This window comes from Pyrus communis, chromosome 5 (assembly GCF_963583255.1).
Source record: "Pyrus communis chromosome 5, drPyrComm1.1, whole genome shotgun sequence".
Classification (NCBI taxonomy): Eukaryota; Viridiplantae; Streptophyta; class Magnoliopsida; order Rosales; family Rosaceae; genus Pyrus; species Pyrus communis.
The window spans coordinates 29,608,343-29,620,718 of NC_084807.1; the positions used below are offsets into that span (position 1 = coordinate 29,608,343).

At 35.2% G+C, this 12,376-nt stretch overlaps 1 protein-coding gene across 1 annotated transcript; it reads left to right on the forward strand.

Annotated features, from left to right (window-relative positions):
* The first annotated feature begins 2,037 nt into the window (after positions 1-2,037).
* LOC137734892 (serine/threonine-protein kinase TIO-like) lies at positions 2,038-9,828 on the forward strand. Its single transcript, XM_068474207.1, has 23 exons — positions 2,038-2,109; positions 2,232-2,361; positions 2,472-2,546; positions 2,683-2,775; positions 2,923-2,997; positions 3,139-3,231; positions 3,412-3,475; positions 3,582-3,666; positions 4,068-4,140; positions 4,223-4,291; positions 4,395-4,475; positions 4,661-4,763; positions 4,847-4,990; positions 5,142-5,280; positions 5,379-5,550; positions 5,880-5,978; positions 6,061-6,579; positions 6,782-7,927; positions 8,139-8,372; positions 8,574-8,717; positions 8,846-8,926; positions 9,039-9,227; positions 9,363-9,828. Exons 2-23 carry the CDS (start codon positions 2,272-2,274, stop codon positions 9,609-9,611), a joined length of 4,017 nt encoding a protein of 1,338 aa, XP_068330308.1. The 5' UTR covers positions 2,038-2,109; positions 2,232-2,271; the 3' UTR covers positions 9,612-9,828.
* Positions 9,829-12,376: the final 2,548 nt, after the last annotated feature.

A 12,376-nucleotide genomic window follows, 5' to 3' on the forward strand; every position in this document is an offset into this window, starting at 1 on the left:
TAGAGAAATGCAAACAAGACTCTCTTAAAAGTCGAACTCTTCATGAATTATTTGTCACCTTATATTTTTTTGTATAATGTTTTACAATGTTGTCATGGAAATTAACATCAACCTATGAGGTGATAAAGAGTTCATGAAAATTTTTACTTTAAAAGAGTATTTTTAGCATTTCTCTATGGATATGACCTGACCTTAAAATCAAAGTCACTTTCATCTAACTGCTTCCCAACAAATAAACCACCTTTTAATTAAATATAAAAATTATGGCTACTTAATACTACAGTCTAGTGGTATTTTTCTTCACTTGTAAATGATCTTAAGTTCAATTCTAGCTAAAAACGAATTTGAATCATGTTATTACTAGCCCAAAAGCGAATTTGAATCATATTATTGTTAGCCCATATCGTTGTAAAAAAAATTATGACAACATAACAGATGATTAAACATTTTTTGGTTTTGTTGATTTTTTGGAAAGTTGATCTTCAAAGAATGGCCTACAAAATAAATGTTCTGATAATCAAACAGAGTTCAAATCTTTAACAAACAAAGCTCTATGTGGTGTGGTTTGTAACCTAGCCATTTATTTAAACCTCACTTAATAATGTTAATTTTTAAATTTATCTCTTTTGTTGACATCTAGTCATTCATTTAAACCCCTCATAATAGTGTTAACTCTTTGACTTATCTTCTCAATAAAATGAATTAAAAAAGCAAAGACAAATTAAGTCAACTTGAGTAGATAGACCACACACGGTTTTTGGTGCAGAAGATTTAAAATCCATCAACATTATAGAATCTTAAAAAATAAGAAGAATGTATAAACAATCAATATATCGAATGAGCCAACTTGATAATTGATATTATTTTTCAGTAAATTGGAATTTTGGGAGTTTTATAATCCAACCTCCTTTTTCCTTCTAAATTTGCATTGCTACTTGATTTAGGCGGTCTATTTTCTCGGTCACATTTTAATGATCAACATCTAATAATGTTATTTAGTAAATAAATAATCAAATTTTAGTTACATATTGAAATTATGATAATGTGAATAATTGTTGCCCAAAAAAACAAACAACAGCCAACAAACCAACGAACAATGTGACCACCACAAGGTGCCACAGTGGTCAGAGATAAATTTTAGACCCATATTCCACACGATACGTATTGGGTTTGATTCTTGGCGCTGGTGAATCGCACAAGAGGAAGATGAAATGTCTTTGTGAGTATTATCGACCCCAAAAAAAGTGGATTTTTGTGGTGAAGCCAACAGTTGTCTCCTTTTTAAAGAAAAAAAAAAAAAGCAAATGAAGGAATGTTAGGGCATAACTCTAAGCGGTAAATAATGCTTTATTTAGTGTGATTTCAATCACGTTGTATTATAAATCAAAGTTGAAATTTCCTTGTATTTTCATAAGGGCCAACGGCCCAAAACCTCACCCGTCGCTCACACTCTGTCAATTAAAACTTGAAAACTGAAAATTAAAGATGAGCGGGAAAAATCCACAAAAACCTGACCCCTCTCTCACTCTCAGTCCAGTCTATACCAATTTTCAAATCTCTCTCTCTCTCTCTCTCTCTCTCTCTCTCTCTCTCTCTCTAACTTGAGTTCCAGGTACATTTCGATACTCTTTCCAAAAACGATCTGCAATTTCCTTTTCAGTCAGATTTCAGATTAAACTTCAGGGTTTTGTATGCATTTCTCTATCTGTTATTTTCCTAATCTGCTTTCGTTTTGCACGGTAAATTATTCCATGATTCATTTATTTCACTTCATTTCTCTTTTCTAACCAATCACAATTGTTTCCCTCTTGTCTTTTGGGTTGGATTTTAAATTCCGATTGCAGACCAAAAACCCATTAGGAAGATTAGGGTTTTTGTTTTATTTTGAATTTAGGATCTAGAAGTAGAAGTTACTATTATTACATTTCCAAGTTACTTCATTTAAGCCGATATGTGGTTCAGTTTATTTGGGTATTATTTGAATTTCCACACACAAATGGGTTATGTTTGTGTGAATATTTTTGCCAATTTAGGTTTGATTGAGTTTGCATTTGGGAATTGCATCAATTTTCAATTAAACCAGCTCGAAGAGGCTTCCGGAGGTAACTGGTAATCAAACATCACCATCACTTAAAATAATTTAGTTTGCAAATTCTAATCTCATGAATTTGTCTAATGTGAGCCACACCAGATTGATTTTAGTACTTCTTGTGTATTTGTTTATCTTACAGGACCGAAAAGGGTACAGATATAAAGTGGTGGGTTCAAAGGATGGGAGTCGAGAACTACCATGTGATTGAGCTTGTAGGTGAAGGTTCCTTTGGGAAGGTATACAAGGGAAGGAGAAAGCACACGGGTCAGGTAATTACCTTTTGCACTTCTAATTGTTTTTTTTTTTTTCCTTTCGTTCTTCTTCTTTGTGTTTAGTGTTTAATGTTTATGCTGGTGACGTGTTTTTGTCCCTGTTGCAGACCGTTGCAATGAAATTCATTATGAAGCATGGCAAAAGTGACAAAGATATCCACAATTTAAGACAAGAAATTGAGGTATTGGACTCATTCTTTTTATCTCAAATCAAATGTAGTTTACATCTTGAACTTCCTTGATTTGGTTTATCATTTATGATTGACATTTCCTTTTCAATTGTTAGTTGTTTAATATCCAATGTTCCTCTATGTGCAGATCCTACGAAAGTTGAAGCACGAAAACATCATTGAAATGCTTGATTCCTTTGAAAGTCCACAAGAGTTCTGTGTTGTCACAGAATTTGCACAAGTACTGATCCCTTTCTTCAATATGACTGCATTAATTTATCTACCGTAGCTTGTTATTTTGGAAACCCTTCCAGATGTACAAGGATATCTTGCTTTTTGTGGAATATGTTCAGATACATGAATTATGAAAGATTTTCTTGGTATGCAGGGTGAACTATTTGAAATTCTTGAGGATGATAAGTGCCTTCCTGAAGAACAAGTTCAAGCTATCGCAAAGCAGCTGGTATATTCTTTATTACGAATTTTAGGCTCCATCTCAATTGATTATCACATTTGATTGTTTAGTTTTTACAGTTGTTGGTTATACTTTTTCTTTATTATTCTATAATATAATGTTAAAATTTTCCTTTATTGAATTTTACAGGTGAGGGCATTGCATTATCTACATTCCAATCGTATCATCCATCGCGATATGAAACCACAAAACATTCTTATTGGTGCTGGTTCTATTGTTAAGGTTGATTCTACCGATAATCTCTATGTTAAACATAAATATATGAACAACTGAACAAAGTAATTCATATTCTTACGTGAATTGTTCTTACTTTCTTCCCCTCTGTCTGCGTTATACATCTGATGTTTCTTATAAGTGAATTTCTGGTATCAGATAACTAATAAATTTTCTTGTTTGTCGCAGCTCTGTGATTTTGGGTTTGCACGTGCAATGTCCACAAACACTGTTGTTTTGCGATCCATTAAAGGTTAGTTTACAATTCTTGATTAACTTATAGATACTCCCCGAAGATCCTGAAGGAACTATGCTAGTGTATTTGCCCATTCCGTGAAGTTTTCATTAATGTTTCTTAGGTACTCCTCTGTACATGGCACCTGAACTAGTACGGGAACAACCTTACAACCACACTGCAGATCTCTGGTCTCTTGGAGTAATATTGTATGCTGCATTCCTTCTTTTATCCTTCCATCAAAATATTTCCTTGATTTTCTATTTAAGTGTTCTGCTACTGATTTGTTAGATTTTGACCCAAGCTATTGAAAATTCTTTTACTTCTCTTACATAGTTCAAGAGGGTTTCTAATTGAATCTATTCCTTCATGTCATGTGCTTTCTTACCTTATTTCTGCTTTAGCCTTGCTGTCATGTGGTATTTCGTACAAGTTATAGGATATTCACTTCTGTAACTCATCCCAATTTACCATAGATCACAATTCAAATAAATACAATTTAGTAGCAAGTTCCACAACCTGTTTGGGCTGGCCCATATTTCTGCCTCATCTTTATTTCTCTTCTTTTTCCCATATTTGTTGACAATTATTATTTTTGTGTACACAACAGATATGAATTATTTGTAGGCCAGCCTCCATTTTATACAAACTCTGTATATGCACTCATCAGGCACATTGTTAAGGTACATGTCATCAGATTTTATTAGACTTTTGTTAGGTATGTCAATAAAAAGTATGATTTAATGCTGCATTGAAATGTCTCAGGATCCAGTTAAATATCCTGACAACATGAGTCCAAGTTTTAAAAACTTTCTTAAGGGACTGCTCAATAAGGTTTGCTATACAATTTGAAATTATGGCCTTTTCAGTTCAAAAGTTTCAACGGTTATTTTTGCCAACCTCCAGTGTTAACAGGTGTTTTATTTTTGGGAAACAGGTACCTCAAAATCGATTGACTTGGCCAGCTCTTCTGGAACACCCATTTGTTAAAGAGACTCCTCTTGAACTGGAGGCTAGGGTATAATATCTCTTCGTAGCTGCATTTTCTATATTTACTTTTGATAAGTTCTTTTATACTTCTGCTAATAAAACCTTTATTTTGTTTTACAATGTTTCACTTGAGATCCATGATAGTGTATATATAAGAGTGCCATGTGTCAGTTGTAGAATTAGATAACTATAGCAGTTATTATACCTTTCCAGGAAATGCGTTCTGCAACTGCTGCGGATAGGGGATGTGTTGCCGCATGGAGGGGTGACGGAAACAAAGTTCAAGCATCAGTTGGTCTGGCTGTTTCATCTCCTGGTAGTTACTTTTTTCTTTACTTCAAAATTTCAAATGGTTTTCTTTGAATTGTTATTAAAATACTTCCACTGTCATTGGTAAAGTCCACTCTCCAGCTTCTTCAGAGAACAACAGCGGAATAAGTTTTCTGAATGATGCTCAAGCAAATACTCCTGAATCCACAACAGTCAATTCTTCTCCAAATGAGTTCCCAGGATTTGCAAATCCTAATGAAGTTAAACAGTCAGGTATTTAAACTTCATATCAAGGAAAAATAGTCTGTTTTTATTTGTTCAATAAAATCAATTTAATATGTTATGATTGAGGCCTTGGCTTTGTGTTTTTCAATGGAAGCATAAGTATTGCAATTATTAGTTCCTAAGTAACATTTTGCTTCAGGTTGCCAAATTTTGGACAGATTGGAAAATAACTCTCGTACAGTCAAAGGTGCACAGATAATAAGTCAAGATAATGAAGCATTAGCACATGTTTTGGTACCACTAAAAAGATGCTCCAATGGACCCCCAAATTCTTGCAAGTAAAGCAGAATTTCATTCCTACATTTGTTGGACAATTATATAACCAAATACCTATGTTTTTTATCCAGATGAGTTGATTGTTTCAAAATATGTACAGGGATGAAGATATTCTTAATTCAAACCAGTCTTTGAGAATCCTTTTAAACTTAGTTGCAGCGGGTGCCTTCCATTCCAGCAGGCTGCTTGATGAAATAATACACGAACTTCTTGCTTACACTGCCATCATTGTGAGCATGAAATCTTCTGAAGTAAATGAGTTAAAGGCGAAGGTATAAGTGCATCATTTAGAAGTTTCTTGTCTCTGATTATTGCATCTTGAGTTTTGCCACATCCCCATGGCCTTATGCTTGAAATTGGTTTTCATGTGGAGATGATTGGCTGTCAGTGAAATTAAGTGTTAGCCATATTATGTTCTCCATCCCCCACCATGTCATCTTACACTTATGCAATGTGTTTTCTGTCTTCTGCATCTTTTAAACTTAGCATCTTATGAAGCTTTAAGTTGATGAACAGATCATAAGTAGAGAGATGGGTTTTTCCCCCATCTGTTTGATGATCAAGGTGACTGATAAAATCATTGTTTTTTAAACTTTTGCAGAGTTTCTCAGTGATTAAAATTTTGGTTGACAGTGCTGGAAGCAGCATTGGTGGCTCATATTTCAGGCACTGGGTTGCCTTATCTGATATTTTTTCACAGGTATGATTCTTTTTATGGTCATATTGCTTTATAGCTACAATTTAAGTTCCTGCTTCTAGTTCTCATCCTGTTGAATGTGTAGGTTGTAGGTTGTAGTGAAGATGCATCTGGAAGAGTTCTGTATGAGTCCATTGCTTGCATTACTATCATGTTAAGAAGAGTCGATCAGGGCCTTAAATCTTTTTCCTCAGCTTCTGATCCTAATGAAGTACTGAAACAGATTCTGGATCACGCTAAAACATCTGGGTTAGTGGACCAACTTTGTCTCTGCTTAGTAACCGCAGGGTCAAGTCTTATTTCAGGCTTTTCAAATATGCTGCGTGCAGCTTGTGAAGCATGTGTGGCAATTTGGTTTCTGATAGATGCATCAGAAAATCTTTCTATGAAAAGAAATGCCTATTTATTCCCGCTAAACACTATGCGCCGGCCTTCACCCCAACTTGGCATTAGGGATAAAGATCAAGGTTCTTTGATTGGGACAGAAGCATCAAAACTTGTTGCTGTAGTTACAAGAGCATTCCTTAGATCAAAAGCAGTACAAGTTGCTATCCATTATTGCCTTCATCAACGACTTGAAGATTCACTGAATGCTGTCATTCAGGTGTTTCTCTCATCCAATTTACATGCACACCAAAAGACAGCACCTAAAATCTCTAAGAAATCCACCTGTAAACAGGGTGTTGTTTTTTGAAACTGTAAAGTAATGAGAAGGAAAATTTCTTGAGAAATTTCAACGGCAGTTTTTAATTACATTTGTGGTTGGATCTAGTGTTCATAATCACTAATTCTTTTCCATGTTTCAGTTGTTGTTGAGGTGCTGCTTGCATAATGGAATTGTTCCAGGTGTTCTATGTGGCCTGCCTGGTTCCCTACCTGTAACTACTGTTGTTAGTGGCGGAGGTGATGGAACCATTATTTCAGAGATATTCTCTTTGTTGTCTTTGTGCATTTCATCTCAAAATAAAGATCTCCAAGCAATTGAGACAACCACCTTCATGAGCAAATTAACCAATCCCACTGCCTTGGTTCTGCATTCATGCCTCATCCTTGCAACAGTTGCACAATGTTTGAAGGCAACCGGAAGAAATTCTGCACTATTTATGCTAACAACCTCTCCAAAGAAGCAGCTTTCTCGACTTTCTGTCCTTTCTCATCATTTTTCTTCTGATGAGAGCAAAAACGCCTCTTTTCAAGTTCATACTGCATCAGCCATGCTGGCACTGGCTTCCATTTTATTCCTTGAATCGGGCAGTTCTGTTGAGTCTTCTATCTTTGAGGTAGCAGTGCCTTTGATTCCTAAAAGTGCCAAGCTATGTGAATACTTGAAGCTTTCATCAGGCAATGGAAATGAATTGTGTTTGAATGGCCCCAGTGGCGCTCTCTCATACTGGCATGGTCTAAGGGATGGATGTGTTGGCTTGTTGGAGTCCAGATTGAGGTGGGGAGGACCCTTAGCTGTTAAACAGCTGTGTGCAAGCAATATCCCTCTGCTTCTAGTGGATTTGTTAGCCAACAACCAACCAGAAGTTGACAGCACCAATGATCAAGTTGGGCTTTCCCCTATAGGAGTCATATGGACAATATTGTCAATATGTCAGTGCCTTTCAGCTGGAGCCTTAACTTTTCGGCAGATTCTGCTTAGATGTAATCATATCAAGCTCATCTCTGACTTGATATCTGATATGCATCTCAAGCTTGTAAAGTCCTGGGTTGGGCCTGGCGGAGGGAGAGATGGTGTAAGAGATATAACAAACGCAGTAATTGATGTCTTGGCATTTCCTTTTGTGGCCGTACAGAATGCTCCAGGATTGCCATCAACCACTGCTTCAGTGAATAGTGGGGCCCTTCTCAACCTGGGTTCACCAGGTGTGAGAGTTGGCATGGAAGACAAAGACATGGTGAAAGTAATTGAAGAAGACCTTGGAAAGTATATTAAAAACCTGTTGGAGGTTCGATTTTCTTTCCTTTGTTTTTCCTCTTTGTGGAGACAGGGTTGAGGTTTGTTTAGAATCTTATTCCAGGATGGTGTTCATTAGATACTTGACATTCTTGTTTGGAGGATACACAGCATATACACCAGTATTATATCAGATATCAGAATGAATTCATAAGCTGAATCTTGATATGTGTTTCTCATTCAATTTCTTCTGAAGTTTACAGGTAGGAGTGCCAGGCATCGTTCTTTGGTGTTTGGAGCACTTGGACTTAAAGGATATGGGAAGACCTGTGGCCTTCCTTGCAAAAATGATTGGTTACCGACCATTGGCAGTTCAACTTGTGGGTAAAGGCTTGTTGGATCCTAAAAGGATGAGAAGATTGCTCGACTGTTCAAGCCCAAGAGAGGTGATGCTGGATGTTCTGATGATTGTTTCTGATTTGGCTCGCATGGATAAGGTCAGATATGGTTTTTGATTGAATATAGTTGTTGCTGCATGTAATATTGTGGTTCAATATGTGTTCACCTTTTTAATGTTGAAGTGTCTGAGCTGTGGAAGGAACATCGTGTTGTTTAGGGGAATCCTTGTCATCTAAGTAATAGAAGGTAAAAATGAAACATTTTATTTCTTAATATTTCTTCCTTCTTTCGGTGTTTAGGGATTCTACGAATACATTAATGGAGCATCTGTATTGGAGTTCTTCAAGGAATTTCTAAGCCATGAAGATCCTAATGTGCGCTCAAAGGCTTGCAGTGCTCTAGGAAATATGTGCCGGCACAGCTCCTACTTTTATAGTTCCCTAGTAAGTAGTGAATATGATAGATTGTTTTAAGGTTCTGCGAATACCCAGTCTGGATGATGAAGCGCACACACACGTGGATGAGATTGGATTTCTTTTTTGTATCTTACAATGGAATATGATGATCTCAGGCAAGGCATCAAATCATTGGTCTCCTTATTGATCGATGTTCTGATCCAGATAAACGGACACGGAAATTTGCTTGCTTTGCTGTAAGTTCTCTTCCCGTGAATGATGTCTTATGTTACTTTGAGCTGTCTGTTGCAGTTGATCAATCAAGAATATGTGTCTACCTTAACTGTTTAACTTAATTTCTCTCTGCAGATTGGGAATGCTGCCTACCATGACAAGATATTATATGAGGAGTTACGAAGATCTATACCCTCTCTTGCGAATTTGTTGGTTTCGTCCGAAGAAGACAAGACTAAAGCAAATGCTGCAGGTGCACTAAGCAATCTCGTCCGCCACTCCGACCAGCTTTGTGAAGATATTGTGTCTAAAGGAGCCATGCAGGTTTGTGGTTTTGATTCCTTTCTTTCTTTAGATAATCACCCTAACCATGCTTTTCGAAACCAAGCCTCTTTTCAAGCTTTGTTCTATATACATTGCCATGATAGAATCACGAAATTCCTCACTTTTGTACTGCAGTCTTTACTGAAGTTGGTGGCTGATTGTTCTGTGGTGGCACTGAACCCGCCTGGTAGGAAAGATTCAGTAAACGAGTCACCTCTGAAAATAGCTCTGTTCTCATTGGCAAAGATGTGTTCGCATCAGCCCTGCAGACAATTCCTCCGTTCATCACCGCTGTTCTCTGTAATCGGACGCCTTCGGCAATCTCCGGAATCAACAATTGCTAACTATGCCTCCCTTATTTTCACCAAAGTTGCTGATTCTTGATACAAAATAAGCCTCATTACCACTAATCAGCAGATCGCCTTCACCGGCCAATTTCGAAAAATGGGGCTTGCAAATGCAAGAAAGTTGGCAGACTTTGAGGTATGTATGTATGTATGCATGTGTATGGACCCTTTGTTTAATTAAGTCATCGGAAAATTCTTTCTTGTTCATTCTTCTCCTGTGGAGGCTGTTTCCTAAATTCTTTCTGGTTAGTTTTTCTTGCAAGCCTTTTTTTTTCACACATAAATACACGCATTAAATTAGACCTGGTGTTTATTGTGGTCGTATCGTTTTTGTATTATATATGTTACCTTAATAAATTATGTCGTGTCAAACTTGTTATTTTAATAGATTCTTAACAGGTGATCCAATAACGACCCGATACATTAACAGGCTATCGTTCGTGTCAAATTAATGCCTAATGTCTAACTTGGTGAACTGGTTGTATTTGTGGTGTTTATGACTTTATGTGTCATATCCATTATCTTGCGTTTATATGTCATATCCATCATCTTAATAGGTTTTTTAACGTGTGACCCGATAAAGGTATGAAATGTTAACAAGTTCTTAACAGGTAATCTGATAATGACCTAACTTGTTAACTGATTGATTCAAAACTTACTATTTTTGTGTCGTTTCATGTTCGGTTAAATAGTCGTGCAAGAAATTATCATGCCTATAATATATTGCCCTTGCACCTCAAAATTAAATTCTTATCCATAAATTAGATTAGTTTAGGATATTGTTAAAAAAATTCTCTCTTACGTTTTGAGGAAGATACAAAAATGTTGTTTTCTTACTGGATTTGTTGAGTCTGTTAGCGTGAGTTTTTAAAATGTCCCTTGACTGGTCGAGCGAGTTTATTTAGTCCATCAGACTACCTCCGAGCTACTGAGACGTGGCGACACTGAAATGTCCCTGGCACTCAAAATGTAACTTGCTACGTGTTACACGCTCCTTCCTTTTCCTTTTCCTCTTTCCTTTTTTATTTTTAAAATCTTGAACTTTAAATTTAAAGGAAAATGGGGGCCATGTGTTCAGATGTGGTGTATTTTTTTCAAGGGAAAAACTTTGGAAACAACGTTTGATTTTGATAGTTTTTACATGGAATAAGACTAATGCGAAACACAAATATTTAATTATTTGGGAAAATATCTTCGATGTTTAAATAACCTTTAATAATGCGTAGCCTTTTTAATAAGAAATTTTAACAAAAAAATTTTGGTACTGTTTATTCGGTATTGTTCATTTAACGAAAAATCACATTTTTATACTAAAAGGTCAATTTTTGTATTATTTAATTTACCCTTTATTTTGTTTTTATTGTTAAAACTCAAAGTTTTAAAATTTTTTTTTGTTAGTTTTCTTTTGTAATATCTCGTATCTGGTGAATATGTAAGAAATGCTTTGCACATCAGAGAATGATTCTCTTCCTTCCTAATATCTCACTTCTTCCCTCTCTTTCTATTTGAATAATTACGGTTTAGCCATGTCAACATCTCATATTGATTTTTTTTTATAAAGACAATAAGACAAAAAGCAATAAGTGAGAGGAAGGGAGGAAAATGGATGAGAATAGGAGAGGAGAATTCTACTTATTGCACATGATGTGATCATATGTATTCCAATTTTGTTTTCTTGCGCAATTATCAAGAATTGATAGTCACTTGTCATTAAATAAAATCAAATTGCGATTGAATATTAAAAGTGCATATACTTGATCAAAATGTTTGATATCACATTTAGAGAAATGCTTGTGGGGCTCTCATTGGAGTTTTTGTCATTTTACAATTTAACGTCAATTCTCATATTAGTATTATAAAATATTATACTAAAAACATAAGTTGGTAGAAAGTTCCAATAGCATTTTTCTCAAGTTTATTAGTGAGTGATCGTTTCTTAGTTACGTGACTAAATGTGAAGTCAAATCCAGATGAGCTGTTTTGAAGTGGTCCCAAAGGACCCAAACCCAATCTAAGATTATGACCCATTAAAAGTCCCTATCAAAGTTCACAAATGCATCTACAATCTTTCTAATTTTAATGGAGTAGGATTCTCTCTCCTCTTTTTTTCCCTTCGTTTCCCTCCCCTCCTATTTAAATGGTCATGGTTAAACCACGTCAATATTTTATATTAATTTTTTATAGAAAGAGAAAGACAAAATAAAGAATGCGAAAAAAGGAAATGGAAAGAAAAAGGAAGAGAATCCTACTCCAATTTTAATTGGGAAGTATAAAATATTAATTAAAAGTTGACACATCATTTATTTACTACATAGCATTTTTTTGTCATTCTATACATGTCTCTGTAATTTTGTTCTTATTTTTTGTATTTATTTATTCAATTCAAATATTAAAAATAAAAAAGTTTGTGTATAAATTTAAAAAGAGATTGGATATAGTTACAGTAGCTTTTTTTTCTTAGAGGAAAGTAAGGTATGAGTATTACATACAACAATCCCTAACATTTAGATCTAGGAAGAAAAAAGAGAAAGCAAATAGTGGGTTCAAGTATCTCTTTTTACTTTTCATACATTCTTTATTACTTTATTTGAATCGATGATAAAAAATTAAGAGATGTGCGTAAAGTGTAAAAGATGGTATTTGGGTAGCATTACCCTAATGAGTAATGTTAAGGAGATTTTTAAAAGTAAAACTCTTTATAAATTATCTGTTACTTTATGTTTTTTATATAATATTTTATAATGTTGATATGAGAATTGATAGAAAGTTACCCTAAATATTCATGTCAGGAAAGTGGGAACA

Excerpts from the sequence above, each read along its gene's own strand:
- LOC137734892 (XM_068474207.1), top strand. The coding sequence starts at position 2,272 with ATGGGAGTCGAGAACTACCATGTGATTGAGCTTGTAGGTGAAGGTTCC. Across the intron at positions 4,292-4,394 it reads TTAAGGGACTGCTCAATAAG|GTACCTCAAAATCGATTGAC; the intron begins GTTTGCTATACA and ends TTTGGGAAACAG. Across the intron at positions 4,991-5,141 it reads TAATGAAGTTAAACAGTCAG|GTTGCCAAATTTTGGACAGA; the intron begins GTATTTAAACTT and ends ATTTTGCTTCAG.